Source organism: Lipophrys pholis (genome assembly GCF_963383615.2).
Source record: "Lipophrys pholis genome assembly, chromosome: 4".
Classification (NCBI taxonomy): Eukaryota; Metazoa; Chordata; class Actinopteri; order Blenniiformes; family Blenniidae; genus Lipophrys; species Lipophrys pholis.
Window position 1 is genome coordinate 15,192,335 of NC_137637.1, and position 17,341 is coordinate 15,209,675.

General features: G+C 46.2%; 2 protein-coding genes across 5 annotated transcripts in view; one reads left to right on the forward strand and one right to left on the reverse strand.

The window, feature by feature from the left end:
- The window catches only part of ncoa3 (nuclear receptor coactivator 3), a 28,617-nt gene extending 16,254 nt beyond the window's left edge, over window positions 1–12,363 (forward strand). For 3 of the 4 annotated variants that reach the window (XM_080461980.1, XM_080461981.1, XM_080461982.1), the window contains 21 exons: window positions 491–595; window positions 762–922; window positions 2,030–2,130; window positions 2,348–2,522; window positions 2,665–2,856; window positions 3,005–3,091; window positions 4,382–4,525; window positions 5,095–5,242; window positions 5,359–5,933; window positions 6,038–7,011; window positions 7,114–7,222; window positions 7,348–7,587; window positions 7,782–7,994; window positions 8,087–8,204; window positions 8,301–8,472; window positions 8,609–8,974; window positions 9,124–9,234; window positions 9,316–9,583; window positions 9,681–9,873; window positions 9,971–10,232; window positions 10,675–12,363. In XM_080461980.1, coding sequence (XP_080318106.1) covers window positions 510–595; window positions 762–922; window positions 2,030–2,130; window positions 2,348–2,522; window positions 2,665–2,856; window positions 3,005–3,091; window positions 4,382–4,525; window positions 5,095–5,242; window positions 5,359–5,933; window positions 6,038–7,011; window positions 7,114–7,222; window positions 7,348–7,587; window positions 7,782–7,994; window positions 8,087–8,204; window positions 8,301–8,472; window positions 8,609–8,974; window positions 9,124–9,234; window positions 9,316–9,583; window positions 9,681–9,873; window positions 9,971–10,232; window positions 10,675–10,686 — 4,707 coding nt within the window. In that variant the 5' untranslated portion in view covers window positions 491–509 and the 3' untranslated portion in view covers window positions 10,687–12,363. The remainder of the gene's footprint in view (window positions 1–490; window positions 596–761; window positions 923–2,029; window positions 2,131–2,347; window positions 2,523–2,664; window positions 2,857–3,004; window positions 3,092–4,381; window positions 4,526–5,094; window positions 5,243–5,358; window positions 5,934–6,037; window positions 7,012–7,113; window positions 7,223–7,347; window positions 7,588–7,781; window positions 7,995–8,086; window positions 8,205–8,300; window positions 8,473–8,608; window positions 8,975–9,123; window positions 9,235–9,315; window positions 9,584–9,680; window positions 9,874–9,970; window positions 10,233–10,674) is intronic. The other variant, XM_080461983.1, reaches the window with a different exon arrangement.
- A 2,426-nt stretch (window positions 12,364–14,789) lies between these two features.
- On the reverse strand, window positions 14,790–16,305 carry id1 (inhibitor of DNA binding 1, HLH protein). Its single transcript, XM_080461993.1, has 2 exons — window positions 15,838–16,305; window positions 14,790–15,630 (listed from the first exon to the last, which is right to left on the reverse strand). Exons 1-2 carry the CDS (start codon window positions 16,198–16,200, stop codon window positions 15,595–15,597), a joined length of 399 nt encoding a protein of 132 aa, XP_080318119.1. The 5' UTR covers window positions 16,201–16,305; the 3' UTR covers window positions 14,790–15,594.
- Window positions 16,306–17,341: the final 1,036 nt, after the last annotated feature.

A 17,341-nucleotide genomic window follows, 5' to 3' on the forward strand; every position in this document is an offset into this window, starting at 1 on the left:
GAACGCAGGATGACCCATCTCCCCCGAGGCTCCAAATCACTACATCATCATCAGTCGCTCCTCGCAGTGCAGTGGAACAGATGAGATTTCATTCTCATCCAACACAGCAGAAATGAAGGCTGCTTTACCAAGTGGATAGCATAGCCTTATAAATCTGCAGGAATCTCCAACCTACCGTGCCGTTGGAAATCCCTTCATTTATAACCACTTATTTCTGAAGGGGAAACACACACACACACACACACACACACACACACACACACACACACACACACACACACACACACACACACACACACACACACACACACACACACACACACACACACACACACACACACACACACACACACACACACACACACAGCTGAGAGCACTCTTACATTTTTTCCGGTCTTGCTTTTCATATAAAGCACACCTTATTTCCTTTATTGTCACCATGCTACACCTCCTGTGAGTAGAAATGTGATGATCCTCTGTGTACTTTCAGGTGCTGATATGCGCTGAAGATGAGTGGCATAGGAGACAACTCATTGGAGCCGCTGTGCTCTGACCGCAAACGTAAACTGTCCACCTGTGACACTCCGGGTTTGGGGTAAGTTCTGCCTTCTGTCTGTGCTCTCGGTTCAAACACGCGTCTGCTTCGAGCAAGATGTCTGAGGCACACGAGTCCCACATTACTGTATGGCCTGCACGTGGATGGAGCATGGGGAGGGGAGGTTGTCATGGCAACGTGTCTAATCCCCTTGGCGCCCCGGCAGGTGTGACAAGCGTCGGAGGGAACAGGAGAGCAAGTACATCGAGGAGCTGGCTGAGCTCATCTCTGCCAACCTCTCAAACATTGACAGCTTCAACGTCAAGCCTGATAAATGTGCCATCCTCAAGGAGACCGTGAGGCAGATCAGACAAATCAAAGAGCAAGGTACCGCCTCGGTGCAGAATCACACCTGTACACTCTTGTTCATCAGCAGGGCCACTCGAGATCACGGTTTACCTTTGCCTGTGTTATTTCTGTTTGTCTGTGGAGAGTGAACAGTGACTAGATGTAGGCTCATCAAGCACCCTGCTGCAGGACAGATGATGCCAGTGATGAAGTGGTGTGTTTGGTTCATGGCCAGGCCGCCTCACACCGACAGCCAGTTCGGCTGTTTGTATCGCTGGGGGTAAATGAACACCAGTAATTGAGACCAATCCTTGGTGGTCATGGCTCAAGGCTGCCAGTGACAGTGTGTATCTGTTAATGCCAAACCCGGCTTCTCTCTGGGAGACTAATGACACCGGAGCCTCAGAAATCAGACCTTCTAGAGAGTCGCTCCCATCTCCCAGCCATTTTCCAATTATTTTGCAGGTCTGACACGATCAAACACACAAAGTGCAGTTATATTCTCCAACCTGTTTCTAGCTGAGTTGACACTTTATCTATGAGGATAAGTGGATCAGGAAGAAAGAGAGCAGTCATTTTGGAGTCCACCCAGAGGGTCACAGCTGGCTACTGTGGGTCCTGGCGTTCTGCAGCCAGGTTACCATGACTACAGAAGGAAGATGACGACGAGCCTCTGCTTTCTAGTTAACTCACCTTTTCTATCCCGTTCACACATCTGTCGCTTTAAAAAAATGTCTCGCTTCATGTAGACTTCTTTCTCATATTTTGTTTTTACAATGTCTTTGATTTAAAATGACTTTAGCTTCCTTGTCAATGTGTCTCATCTCGCCTAATGTCACGCTACAAATGGCACTGCTATATAGAGTGGGATCCAGCAAAGCTTCAGACACATGCTGGTTTTAAAAATAGAAAGGCATGCCAGCCATGCATTCATAACTTCTGCTGCCCTCTAGTGGTGATTTTGTTGTGGAAGAAAATTTAAAGGCAGGAAATAAAAGTTTGCGAACTATAACACACAAATTACACATTTCAAAAAGTGATTTTAAAGTTTCCATGTAAATAAGATGCTTTACTTGCATAAAAACTGCAAAAAATACAGAATTGTGGTTTTCTTAATAAAACGCGATAAACTTCATCTGCCCTCAGGAAAGAGCTCTTGCAGTGACGACGATGTTCAGAAGGCGGATGTGTCCTCCACTGGTCAAGGGGTCATTGACAAGGACCATCTGGGACCACTGCTCCTCCAGGTCAGCTTGAGGACAGTCACCCAGGGGGGGTGGGGGGCAAATGACAAACACCAATTAGCTGATCCTCCATATGGTGGACAGCGTCCTCACTCTCATGCTCTTAGAAACAGTTCAGTTTTATTCTAAAAGGTCAAAATTGCAACAAAAAAAAGTGATCATATTTGTTTGGACTTTTTTCACTAATTTACCCCCTACTTCTACCCCCTGCTCCTCCCAGGCCTTGGACGGCTTTCTGTTTGTGGTCAACAGAGAGGGCAGCATCGTATTTGTGTCTGACAATGTGACGCAGTACTTGCAGTACAAGCAGGAGGAGCTGATCAACACCAGTGTGTACAACATCATCCACGATGATGACAAGGAGGAGTTTCACAAGAATCTACCCAAGTCTAATGGTGAGACATGGAGTTCTGTGCTGATTGATGCAAAAAACATACAGGATCTCACTTCCTACTTCGTAACACATCCATGAATGCATAGATTATTGAAAATACACAACAAATGGTCACCAATGTCTCTGTTTCTGTTTTTTCGCAGCTCCAAATGGAGCATCTTGGGGTGGAGATGCCCCCCGGCAAAAGAGCCACACTTTCAACTGCCGGATGCTGGTAAACTTAGTTCATGGTCAGAGCCATGGGCTGCCAGAAGAGCGGTCCGGGGTGCTTCGCTATGAGACAATGCAGTGTTTTGCACTCACCCAGCCGCGGGCCATGATGGAGGAGGGAGATGGTAAATGTCTTCTTTTTTTTTTTTTTTTTATCAATTTGGTCACATTTTTTACAATAAGAATTAAAGGTAGAAGGAAAAAAAAAGGAGAGCGCAACACAAGTGATTAAAAAACTATTTTCTGAAGCGCTTCCACCGTGTCTTTTCTCAGATTTGCAGTCGTGCATGATCTGTGTGGCACGACGCATCACTGCAGTGGAGAGGACAGAGAGGTTTAGCACTCGCCATGAACTCTCTGGTAAGTAACCAACAGACACACGTACATACCAAAGTTTCTTTGCTACATGAAAACATTGGCTTTAAAAGATCAGCTATAGTGTAAAAGTTAGTTGGTGTGAAAAACCTATATTAACATTTGCCAAAGTATGAACACGCTAGTAAAGTTTTAGAACTCGATCAAATCACCCAACTTTATTTGACTCATTAACAGTCAAGCGCTGTCAGCTCATGACAGTTCCCAAGCTTTCCGGTAAGACTTAACAACCCTGGGCTCGTCTGAGCTACAGACAAAAATGAAAATGAATCTAATTTATGCCTCCAATACAGGAGAAGGCTGTCAGAAGATATTAAAGTGGTCCTCGCATGTAAATCCTGCTGTCCATGTTGTCATTAGGAAATGTTGTTTAGTAGAAATTAAAACAAGTTGTGAGACACCTGGACAGCCTTCAGATAGAAAGAGCAAATTATTGTAGGACTGCAGAGGAGATACAGGAAACTCCAGCTGACATACGACTGCGGCTGCGCTGGTCCTCTTTGCAGCAATTACAACTGTCTATGTTAAAAAAAAAAAAACTAAAAGGAGAACCGATTATGCTCATTTCCAGGCTTTTATCAAACTATGGCTTTCCCCTAGAGCAGCCTTTTCTTTATTCTGAAGTCAAAGAATTTAAAAGTTTTTATCTTGTTTTAGCTTCTTAAGCAGCCTTGAAGTTCACCTGCTGTGTGAAAGAAGTCGTTCTAAGCTTTTGTCTTTTTTTGGCCTTTCCTCACACGAAAGCCAACGTTCGGGAATCCACTGAGCTCCCAGTAGATACACTCCCCCAAAAAAAGATTTGTTCACTTAATGTAAATGAATCACGTCATACATTTCCATCGGTTCAGATGAAATAGATTGAATCCCTTTTAATCATGTTATCTGAACAACTTGTATTAGAATGAACCATTTAACAAAGGGAAACTCAATATGCTGATGTTAATCAAACGTATCTCTGATATGTAAACTAAACAACTGCTTAGTGGATTGTTTTCACTGTAGCATCAAGCGACAAGTACCTGTAATTTGAAATCAATCTTCCAGATATAGATACCAAGCAGTCTTCGCCTTCTGTAAACGATGTTCAAATTACACACTCACTGAGCTTTTATACATGAAACAGTAGAAAACTTAACAAGTTTTGATAGGTGGCATTTGTCCAACTTTATCCCGTCACTTCTGAAGTCACAGTGCGGCTTTGTAAGCGCTCGTACTCGAGCTCTTGGTTTACTCAATGACAACATTGTGTAACTCTGTTCATGTCTGGTTTTGCAGGTAAACTGATTGAAATTGAACAGCAGAGCTCTCTTCACACCACGATGCGTCCAGGCTGGGAAGACCTTGTCAGACGCTGCATGCAGATGTTTCTCCATCGAAGTGAAGGACAACCATGGTCCTATAAACGCCACTATCAAGACGGTGCGTTGTACTATTCCTCCTTACGTCTAATGTCACTGTCACTCAGTCACAAACCTTATAGTCTTATGTCAGTATCTGCTGGGCCGGTGCTCCACCAACAGATTATTAACTGGTAACTGGTTTTACTGGTTTCCTTTCCTTCTTTAAATCACGGTCATGACTGCTTTTGCACTTACATGTTGCCAGTTGTTTTATAGAGGACCACCTCTGATCCAGATCGGTGCAGTCAATCGGTCGTTGACTGAAACACGTTAAAACATAAAAAATAAATGCTGTTTTACCCAGGATGAGCTTGCAGGCAAAGCAAAGCTCAGATGCAAAGCTTCTTGAACTTCCTTTAGTTATAAATGAATTATTGCTCTCCGATGATGTTTGATGAGTAATTGAAACATCAAACATGTTTATTGTGGTGTTGACTTCCTGCACCAGAAGTTATTTGTCATGCGGATAACGGCATGTTGGTGTTTGTGTCTAATGAGCAACACATCAGTACGTTTGTAATGTTGATAGTATCTCTGCTTCTCATGTTGATGGGCATTTAAATGTTCTTTCTCTTTTTCTTTTCGTAGCTTTCCACAGTGGCCATGCGGAGACGCCGCTCTATCGCTTCTCACTCTCAGATGGCACTCCAGTTACAGCCCAGACAAGAAGTGACCTTTGCAGGAATCCCAATACAAATGAGCCCCACTCCTACCTTTCCACACACTTGTTACAAAGGTGCAAAAAACAGCTAAAATCAATTATACAATCTTACAAAACATTTTGAGTAATATAGCAACATCCTACAGCTGCACCTTTCTTGACTTTATATCCATTATTTGTTTTGTTTTAAGGGAGCACAACAGCTATCGTGGGAACCAAGGTGGCGGCATGAGGCCACAGAACATGGGTGTAAACAACCCCAACCAACAGATGAACATGGGCCCCGGAGGCGGCATGGGCATGAACCGGGGCTATGGCATGGCCGAACAGGGCAACATGCCACAGAGAGGAGTGCCGTCATATTCTGGTGGCAACCGGATGAATCCAATGAACCAGATGAATCAAATGAACGCCATGCATCAGATGAATCCCATGAATCAGATGAACACAATGCATCAGATGAACAACATGGGTCAAATGAATCAGATGAATCAAATGAATTCCATGCATCCAATGAACTCGCCCATGAACTCAATGAACCAAATGGGGAGCATGAATCAGATGAGCCATCATGGCATGCATCAGCAGCAGCACCAACATCAGCAGATGGGCCAGTTTCACGGACCTGCAGGTGGAGGTTATGGCATGGGGATGACGAGTCCTCCACAGGCCAGTCCGGGGATTAACGGTCCTCCACACAATGTCATGGGCTCTCCCAGAGTCCGAGGTAGTCCCAAGACAGGTGCCAGTCCATTTTCTCCTGGAGGTATGAGCCCTACTTCTTTCTCCCTATTTTGTTTGCTCCGTACTTCACTGCAGATATTTGGATTGACTTCTTGGATTGCTTCTGATTGTTTGGTCTGATTGCAGGTATGAACTCTCCCATGAGTTCCACTCACACAGGGAACTCTGGAGGTGGAGGAAGCACCACCTTTTCCAGCAGTTCGCTGAATGCTCTCCAAGCCATCAGTGAGGGAGTGGGTAACCCAATGCCCTCTCCACTCACCTCTCCCCCTCCCCACAAGCCTGACAGCTCCCCAAGCATTAACTCCACCAATCAGACAGCAGGGGGCCCTTGTAAACCGGGACTGCCGGCCTATTCAGACTCCAAAAGCCCCGGCAGCTCACTGGGAGCCAGCGGAGAGCAGCAGTCTCAGCAACACCCACCACACACTCCCAGTAGTGACGGCCCTCCTGACAAGCCAGATAGCCAAGCAAGCAGAGAGGCGGGGCTGCCCGGTGGAGAATCCAACCGGCGGGTCCCTGAGTGCCACAAGAAGCTCCTGCAGCTCCTCACCTCCCCTACAGATGAGTTGGTGCCACCTAATCACACACCCAACTCTGGGCCCAGCTCCACGCCTGAAGCTAAAGACGGATCAGCTGGTGTCACCAGTCCTTCCTCAACAGGAGTGTCGTCCTCCACAAGCGGGAATCACAGCTCTGTGTCCTCTGGTGCCACGGGGCATTTAACCAGTCAGTCGCTGCAGGAGAAGCACAAGATCCTCCACAAGCTCCTCCAGAACGGGAACACCCCGGATGAAGTGGCTCGCATCACAGCTGAGGCCACCGGGAAGAGCAGCTTGGATTCTGGCGCTCCGGAGCCAGGGCCCGCAGCAGCTGGAGGAGTCAGGGGATCAGAGTCAAAGCAGGAGCAGCACAGCCCGAAGAAGGAGAAACCTCACGCCCTGCTTCACTACCTCCTCAATAAAGACGACTCAAAGGAAGGTGCTGACATGAAGCCAAAGCTGGAGGACTTGGATGGGAGAGGAGCTCAGGGGGCAAGGGTCAACAGCTCTGACCCTCACTGTATGGATGGCAAGGTCAAGTTGGAGCCATCTGATGAGGTAGGGCAGTTTTACTTGCATGTACATCATTATAATGGAGTTCAAACATTACAGTCAGGGTTGTTTGTTTTTTTTAATCACATTTGTATTTTGATGATTCAGACTCTGGAGTCTATTCTGGGGAACAGCTCTGGCTTTTTCCCTGAGCCAGATTCCAGAGCTGGAAAAGAAGTGGCAAACAAACAGGGAAATCATCCGGACAGTTTACACGGTACGTCATCTTATGAATATGTGCGTCACATAATCTAACAAAAGATGCGTTTATGGTATAAAAACCACCGAACGATGGTAAAAAGTATCACGCAGAAGGAATCACAGGTTGTGTGTGTGTTTCAGATGGAGACAGAGTTCCCATGCTTCCAGCTCAGCGTGCTGTCTATCAAAGAGCCCTGTCCATGGATGCTAAGGCCATAGGTGCAGAGGTGGCTTTAGGAGGTGGGCTCGCCACAAGGAGGGGTGTTCCCAGTCCAACATTGATCAAACAGGAGAACATGGATACACCAATCCGACCTGGATCTCTCCCCAATGGCTTTCCTGCAGGGATGGGGGGGTGTCCGCCAAGGGGAAATCCAACAAGTAATTTGAATACTTCTACACTATTTTTCAAGTATTTCTGATAACATACTTTGAATATACATAGTGGGAATACATTTTATTTCCTTCTAAATTTTTATTCCAACATAATTCTAAGAAAGTATGAGAGTTGTATTCCCTGTGTCGCCAACTTTATTCAAGAAACACTCAACATCTGTTGTTTCCATGTTGTTTAGGAGGTATGGGCAGAGGCATGGGTATTCACCAGCGCCCCCCCATGGCAGGGCCCGGTGAATGGGTGATGCCGCGGCCCGCCGGAAACCCTGTGGCTGGACCAGGACACCCGGGTATGGGTCGCTCTGGCCCAATAGGAGGGCCCATGATCAACCGATCCAACAGTGTACCTGGAAACAGCAGGTCGATGCTGCAGCAGCAACTCATGGATATTGGTATGTGACAAGGAAACAGTGGCTGTCTCATGTTCCCATTGTCTGTAATTTAAATAGTAATTTGACTACATTTTCTTCTGTCCCTTCATTAGGTCCTAATGAAGCTACTATGGGCATGAGACCATTTGGAGGACATGGGCCCCCACCTCAGTCCCCCTCCTGGCCGGAAGCTGCCATAGGAATGGACAGACCACCGACGAGCACAAACAGGTCTGAACTTTGCACCATAGACAAGTTTTATTTTCTCCTGATTCTTTTTGACTGCACTTTAAAATGTTTGACCTTGCGTGTCACGGGTTGACGTAGGGAGCAGCTTGCACACCCCCTGAATGACCTTCTGGGGCCCCTAACCAGTAGCGAGGGCCCAAGTGACGAACGCATACTTCTGGACCAGCTGGACTCTCTGCTCAACACGGCTGATGTCATTGCTCTGCAGGAGATCGACCGAGCCCTGGGCATTCCCGAGATAGTTGGCCAGGTAGATCACATCGCTCTCATTGTTTGCACCAGTTCTCTAGCAGTTGCATTGAATTATCTGAATTAGTCTTAGCCATCTTTGTAGAACAAAATCGTTTGTACGACTTTATCGAACCTGACATCTCTTTCTCCAACAGGGCCATGGACCTGAAGGCCACGACCAGGATCAGGGTCAGGGGCCGTGCCCACCATCAGAGCCTTTCCACGGGCCAGACTCGTCCATTGGCATAGATCAGAAAGCCATGTACGGCCATGGCTACCCGGGGCCCCCCGGCCCCCCTTCCATGAGCATGCAGCCTGGTTACGGAGGCAATGCAATGCAAGGCCAGTCTCCTGCAGGTTTCAACCCCATGATGAACCAGATGGGCCAGTCGGGGGGCTTCCCCGGCATGGCAGGAATGGGTGGCATGGGCAACCCACGTGCAAACATGACGAGACCCCGCATGATGACCGCCACCAAACCTCTTCGACTGCAACTTCAGCAAAGACTGCAAGGACAGCAGGTGATATCACACACACACACACACACACACACACACACACACACACACACACACACACACACACACACTCACACATTAATCCTGTAGCTTTTTGCTGATGAACAATGTAACAACGTGATTAAATGTTTGAATTTTGTCTCCTCTGGCAGTTTATGAATCAGGCCCGACAAGGCATGAAGATGGAGAACACCCCTGTGGGAATCCCTGCCATGCGCCCGGGTATGCAGCCTGGCATGCAGGCTGCAGGTATGAGCGGCCAGGTATGTAATCACCACCTCACATCTACCATGTTTTTAACAAAGGCATGTAAATAACTTGAAGCGCTGCGTCTCCCTCTGCAGCCCGGGTTCCTTAATGCACAGATGATGGCTCAGCGCAGCAGGGAGATAATGACCATGCAGATGAGGAGGCAGAGGATGATAATGCTGATGCAGCAGCAGCAGCAGCAGCAGCAGCAACAGCAGCAGCAGCAGCAGCAGAGTCAGGGGCCAGCAGGAGGCTTCAGCCCTCCTCCCAATGTCACTGCACCAGGAGGCATGGACAGCCCCATGGGAGCTCCCCCCATGAGCCAGCCTGGACAACAGGGCTTCAACTATGGAGGTAACTATGGTGAGTTGATTGAGACATGGACAGTTGTCTTCTTCAGTCCTTCGTGCATTGCTGTTCAAGGTTTCTGATCGTGACTCTTCCATTGTTGTTGTTGCAGCGATGAACCAGCAGGGGGACCCATCCTTCATGGCCCCAGGTAGCAGCCCACCAGCAAATATGATGCAAGGACGAATGGGAGTTCCTCCGCAGAGTGCCATGATGCCTGGGATGCAGGGGAACCCACAGGGAGGACACATGTACCCGGGTACAGAAATGAAAGGCTGGCCACAGGGCGGGATGCCACGAAACAAGTGTGTAGCATCACAGCATCAGAATACCATTTGGATATTCAATCTTTTTTTATAAATGACCTGTATCCAAACATATGTCATTATTCTGGTTTTGCAGCTCGTACCCTCAGCAGCAGTTCCCACAGCAGGGCAGTCAGGGCCAGTTTGGATCTATGATGATGAATAACTCCATGGGTGGACCTGGACCAGTGAGCGGAGTCGGTGTGGGACAGATCCCAGGACAGATCCCAGGACAGATCCCAGGACAGATCCCAGGACAGATCCCAGGACAGATCCCAGGACAGATCCCAGGACAGATGCAGGGCCAAATGGCCATGAATCCTATGGGAATGGGAAGAATCCCAATGGGACCCGATCAGGTAAATGATGTGCAGACTCACAGGAACCTTAAAACATTGCAGACATTCTCATATATCCAATACATCATACAATAACAACACTGAAAATGAACTTAAAAAACAACAATCTGAGAAAACAACTCTTATGACATCACTTCCAAGTATTTTACTATGCTTTGAGTAGATCTACTGATCTTAGCAGGTTAAGTAACTAGATCCAGCCTTTCCTCTATTAAACCACTCTGTAAATGTGGGGAATCCAACATGAGAAGAAGCTGTCTATTTTCTGACTTGTAAATAAGACAATGAATATATTAATGATGAAAGCTCTTGGTAACTTAGAAGTTAACAGTAATTGGTTCTGCCCGACATGTTGGTGAAAGAGTGAACTTGTTTCACTCTTCATTCTGGTTTGACAGCTTCTTCCAGTGTTTGCATGTCTAACTGCTTTCTGTCTCTGCAGAAGTACTGCTGAGTACCTGCTGGCCAAAACCGGCCTCCTTCGGCTGCAGCAGAGTGCGCTAGACCGGGAGAAAAGCTGGACGCACACACACACACACACACACACACACACACACACACAGACGTACATTCACCTCGGAGGACGTAGGATACAATGACTTTGAGGTTTCATGTCCAGTAAGCTGAAAGGTTGTGCATACACACACATGCACAAGATGTGTGTGTGTGTGCATGTGTGTGTGTGTGTGTGTGCGTGTGTGTGAGTGTATTTGTGTGTGTGTGGAGAGGGCTGGCCTGAGGTTGTGAGGCAGTATTCAGCATCACCGCCAGGCTGGGGAACAGGACGACGGTACAACTGGCTGTGGCTGCACTTTACCAGAAGGCTTCTGTTCAGGCGAGGACAAACAAACAAATTGATGCAATATTTCTTCATCATCACAGCCTTACTTGAGATTCAATGCCTTCACAACAATGGGTTGCTTTTCTTATCATTTTTGATAGGTCTCATTCTGAAGAGTCATGGAAAGGTATAAGCACACAGTTGTTATGTTATGCAGATTAAAGCAATAACTCTTGCCTCTATGCTTTAGACTGTAACTGAGCATCATAATCCCAGTTGAAAGCAACCAAACAAATGGTACTGCAGTATTAGATGTCTCAAATGTCGTCTGTGAATATGAATTGTAAATATTTTACAAAATATATCAAACCTGCTTTTTAAAGGCCCATTCTTGCACAAAGTATGAAACCTGGTTGTATTTTTGTGTCCCATAGGTCAATACTGTTTTTTTTTTTGTTTGTTTTTTTTTTATGTTATGCTTTAGTATATTTTGGGTTGCTGTTCCCTTTGTTTCTCATGTTCTGAATGCAAGTGTCCAAAAAAGAAAAAAAAAAAAAAAAAAAGGTCTGTATTTTATGTTATAGCAAGGCACTTTTGACTTGTGAGTATCTGACGTGTGGAGGGATCAAACCTGCACGCCATCGGATGTTTTCGTCCAGAACGGGACATGTGGGCCCTGAATATGTAATGTGGGTCTGGTTTATCTCTGGTTGTGGACCCCCGACCCCCCAACCCCCTCCGACACCTCTGCCTCGTGAGTGTATTTTTAGCCATAACGCATCCTTATTGACTGTTATCAACTCGCTAAATCTACCTTTTCAACATGCGCAATCCAAAGATATTTTTCCATATCTGTATAGTTTTTTGGAGGTTTCTGGTGTACATTTTTTTATATGTTATATTATTCTATTGGTAAATGGGTACATACCATGGATCTGTAAAAGCATAGGATGGCGTGTGGACATGGGATGGACTGTTCCACAATGGAAAGCTCACAGTGCAAGACAGAAAGGACTGGAAACCCCACAGCAGCAAGTTTTTACGTGGAGAGTTTTTCTTTTGTTTTTGTTTTTTTTTCATAAGCATGTTTTTTCATAAGCATGTGATAAAGACCTACCAATGGAATGAAATCCACTCAGACATATCAATATCTCATCTTTTCTTCAGGAAATGACTTCATTTCATGTCCACTTTTTGTTACTTTAGGAAAAGACAAAAGGTTGCAAAAAGAGGCAGGAGATGGTTTGGTTTTTCTGTGTCTGGAGGTCAAATAAGCTGTCATTTTGCAGGATGTATATTACAAATATTTTCTGTTGATGTTGATATTGATGTAAATACAAATTTCTATTTAAACAAATTTGACTCTGGCTCTGTGATTCTGTTCCAACTCTTGATGTCTCTTATGTGTTTCACTTTGGTGTGATTGTGGGTCTGTGTGATCCGTGCTGACAGCATCACTGATCAGACAAACCAAAACTCCTCTCAACTTACTGGAAGAAACTAATTTAGAATTGATTCTTTTTTTTTTTTAGATTAGCTGCTCTGTCAGCGGAAATGCTGCTTTAACTTACAATTAGATTCCTTAATCTTTCAAGTTTAATTTATTTTTGCAACACAGGATTCGAGGAGGTTCTGCAGCTGAACACGGCTGACTTTGACCGAAAAGCAAGAATTAGAAAGCATTTTTGTAATACTATAAATCTACATGAGTGTGTAACCTTTCAGAACAAAATACATATTGAAAAAGACAACATGTACAAGATAAGGCATTTATACTCCCAAATATATAAAGATCTGGGTAGATATTTAAAAGTCTAGACTAAAAAGATGTAAGACATGTGAATGTTATTGTTTTGCAAAGTGCATATAAGTATGAATAAATAACGGCAGGAGTATGAATAGGAAGTATTGTGTTGATGTTATTCATCTGTGTCTTTAGTGTTGTGTGTGCTGAAAAATGAATAAAAACAAACATTTGGATATAGATTAATTATCACACTTTCCCAGAAGGATTTGGTGAAATATAATTCAAAACATCCAATAAAGAGCCTGTAACGTAACATCCAAAGTGCTACAAAATATACTGCACACTTAGGATATACAGTAGGTCTACAGGTTTTCAATCATATAGAACATTTGCACTTAAGTACTCCTGTCACATGGTTACACTACTCAATTACAGGTGACGGTACTTTTATTAACACGAGTGACTTGTGAACTGATCAGTTGTTTTGGATTGAATGTTCATGTGTAAAACATCGATGTTTACACTTTTCTAAAAGATTTGGTACGTAACAGAACATTGTAAGCTTACTGAGTAGAAATGTGTGACGCTAAAAGAACTTTACATTCTGCAGATTAAATTAAGGTAAGACTAAAATCACATAAAGTTGTCGTGATATCGGAAATACTGCTTTCAATTACAGCAATGTGAGTATTCGTTACCTTCCACATCCAGAAGAGGGCGCTGCTGTCCTTACTATGAATACAGCGGCTTAGTCAGGCCTTTCCACGGTACATGAGGCTGCAGTTCATCTTATCGTCGCAAGAGGACGCTAACATGCAAAGGCATGACACTAGGTTCACTTTTTACACTCAGGAGATTAAAATAATAACAATTATCCCATTTAAGCAAACATTAAATCCAAGGTAGGTCTTAATTAGATTTAATAGCAATAAAATGTGGAGTCAGGACCTTTTTATGAAAACCACAGAGGTCTGGTGTCACTTTTCTAATATTATGCCAGTGTCTGTCTACAGTGGATCAGTAAATAATGGGAGGGGGGGGGGGGGGGGGGGGGGGGGGGATTTTGGTTCTGTAACGGAATGTTTGGAGAGATTTGTGTTAAAATGGTAATAGAAAATACACGTGGACTCAATGGGTGTAAGTGTCTTTAAAAAAACAAACAAACATACATATTGATAGCAAACTGGTTGTATAGGATGCACTGTGGGAATGCTCTCTCTCTCTCTCTCTCTCTCTCTCTCTCTCCCTCCTCCCCCCCTCCCTGACTCGGTGTTGGCGTGGTTCCCGGCCCATCTGCGGCCTGGCCCGTGGATTACTGTTTGTTAATGTTTCAATCAGCTGTGTGTTGAGGAATGTGGAGCTATTTAACCTGAACTTCCCCAGGTGTGCCGAGGCGCCGCTCAGTCTGGGCCCCGCCGCCCTCCCCTGCCCTTGGCACAAAGCTATCACACAAACACAATCACACACTGGCCACGCCGGGGCTGCAGCTGTGCGCATCGCACCGCAGGGAAATGGGAAAAACATTGCACCAGGGAGACAGAATAAATCTTCGAGCGAATCGCCTCGGCCGAGGCCCTTCTTTTCTTAACCCCTGCGGCGCCGGGGAGAGGCGCGGAAAACTGCTGATTTATACTTTGATAGATTGAAACGGCACATTTAAATGGAAGCTCGTTGAAGTGAAACTAACCTCCGTTTAGTTGTCTATTCATTTCTCGGGAAAGCGCAATTCATCTTCCCCGGTGAATTTGTCAAGCACACGGTCTCCCCCAATGAAACGCATCTGCTGCGATTTTATTTTCAAGGTTTTATGTCAAAATTCGGTCGTGTTTGTCAGGATCTCGAGACAAGAGACTTCCTCTTGTAATGTGATCCGTTAATGACCCATTGAGAAGCAAATGACCAATTTAACTGGCTGCGAGCCATTATGTTTACCACCAGCTTTTGGTTTTATGTTACCCGAGAGCCTTAACAGCTTCTGGCATCAAGTGATCACCGTCTTACACTCTGATAAAAGATACCGGAAACGAATCAGCTGACGGTGATTTATTATTACAATCATAATGAGGTTCTAACAGCTCGTGATGAGCATTGAAGTGGGACTTTTCACAACTATGGTTAAAGTGGAGAAATCAGTGCTGGGAATCCACCAACTGGTATCACACACACACACACACACACACACACACACACACACACACACACACACACACACACACACACACACACACACACACACACACACACACACACACACACACACACCCAGAGAAGGAGACGCAGGAGAGTTGTTCAAAAATAATTGTCTTGTTTTAATAAAAACACCAATAAAGTACATTGTAAGAAAACAATATCTTCACATAATGTGGCATTGTAATATACAATACAGTTTGTCGCTCAGGAATCTGAGAAAAATAACTTTTTTTCTTTTACAAAATGTTGGAATTCTCTATAAGGTTTACACAAGATACAGGGAGCTTAACGGAATAAAAGGAACTTTTTCTCTCTCTCTCTCTTAAAACTCTACAAGCAACAAGCAATGCCGGTTGCAATGAACTTGTCTTGGTCCCACGGCTAACCCAGTCTGTATCTGGACACCACCGGTCCTCTGCTGCTCTCCCCAGAGCCCTCTGATGAATCGAGAGCTGTGAGTGGCAGGAGACCCTCGCTGCATGTCCACACAACGACAATCTTTAATCTAGCGTCTGGGAGTTTGAAACGTCCCTACTCAGTTCAAGGTTTAGTCTCTGGATGTGGTGGAAGAGTCACATCAGGTAGCCTTGTTCGTTCTTTTGCGTCGCTCGCTGTGGATTGATGGGGCGATGCTCCGCGAGCTCTTAGCGGCACATTATCCTGTCGTCCGAGCATCCATTCTGCGGGGGGAGAGAGAGAGAAGCAGAGATGGGGTGAGTACATGAGGCACGGGAGGGTTTCAACACAGCAGCCACGTTGGAACTCATGCGCTTTTACGCACGGACTTGGCAACTTTACGCACGTTGACCGACAACAAAAAAAACACATCCGATCACACAGAAATGCCCTCTAACTCAACACTCAAGACACTGCTGGGGGATAATTACCTCGACTGCGATGCCGGCGAGCTCTGCGTTCAGGGTGGTCAGCGGTGTGCGGGGCACGCTGCCGGCGGCGTGCTGACGGCTCTTCTCCGGCTCGTCCAGCTCGACCTGCAGGTCCCAGATGTAGTCGATGACGTGCTGCAAGATCTCCACTTTGCTGGCTTTCTTGTTGGTGGGCAGAGTTGGCACGAGCTCCTTCAGCTTGCTGTAGCAGCTGTTCATGTCCTGCAGGAAGGCGCTCATCTGCTCATCCAGCAGCGGGATCTTGCACTTGGAGATGGCCAGGCTCTGGTCGGACAGGCAGCGCACCACGTCCTCGCCGCCGACCTTGCTCTTCAGGGCACAGGTAGATCCGACAACCTTCATCTTGATTAGTAGAAGAGGCGTAAGCTTCCAAAGGTACGAGAGCGAGCAATGAGGCTTTTTACTCCTTGTTAGAGCTGACAGCGCGCAATGTTGACAGTTTCCAACATGCACATGGGCAAACCTCCTCGGATTTATAAGACAGAGAAGACGGAGGCGTATCCAAGCCGTCCCGTTTGAAGGAGGACAGCCAATCAGCGGACGGCGTTTGTATTGACTGGGCGGCCCCGAACAACCACCTCGGCCAATCGCTGCGCTCGACTGGTTATCGGGATTTACAATCTGTTTGAGGGATGGCGTTACAAATGGAAACAAATGTGTGTCTTTTATGGGTAATATGTGGGAATCCAGCTGTCCATGGCTTGGGGACTCTGCAGGTGTAGATTGCCTGGGGACAGTCGAGGGGTGGTGAATGCTTGGGCATGTGCTGTGAGAATGTGTGTGGGATGGGGCGGGATGAATGGGATGAATGGCTAATGATAATTAGGCTACCACAGTGCCCTAGATTTGCCTTTCACAATTGTTGACGGCGCTGCAGATGTGGATGACAATGGTACAGTAAAGTTAGAGAATTAATTAGGCAGAGTGGCCAAACAATTGAGGGGAAATGGTTGAGGTTTATTAATGAAGTGAGCCGTGGAATGCACAGACAGAATAATCGAAGGAGCTGACCCTGTCGTTAATATTACAGAGTTTGACGGGAGGTTTTAGAAAACATGCCGCGCACGCGCTCGTGCACGCCGCTCCTTCCCTGGATTTCAGTGGAAGTTTTTCTTGCTGCACACAGTCGCTGTGAGCAGCAGCAGCTTCACGGATTCCTTCACATGTTCCTGCAGTGTGTGCTCAGCCTCGCCGCGCTCTGTTCTGAATCTTCCCCCCAGATTGTCCAAACAAGCCCGAGCAGACTGGCAGGCGCCAGCGCGCTGACGTCACCCATTCATCCGAGCCTTGACGCCTGTCAGCCTGGCGCCGCTCGGGCGGTCTCCATGGAGACGTCAAACAAGAGGCTCTCGCGCTCGGCACTGCCTCCATTCACCTGCGTGGCGCGGAGCTTTTGTCGTTCATTTATCACCTTAAAGCAGCGGGATGAGATTACCGCCCCGCGCACCTGCAGAGCAAAGGCTGTCAGCCGGAGTGTTACCGC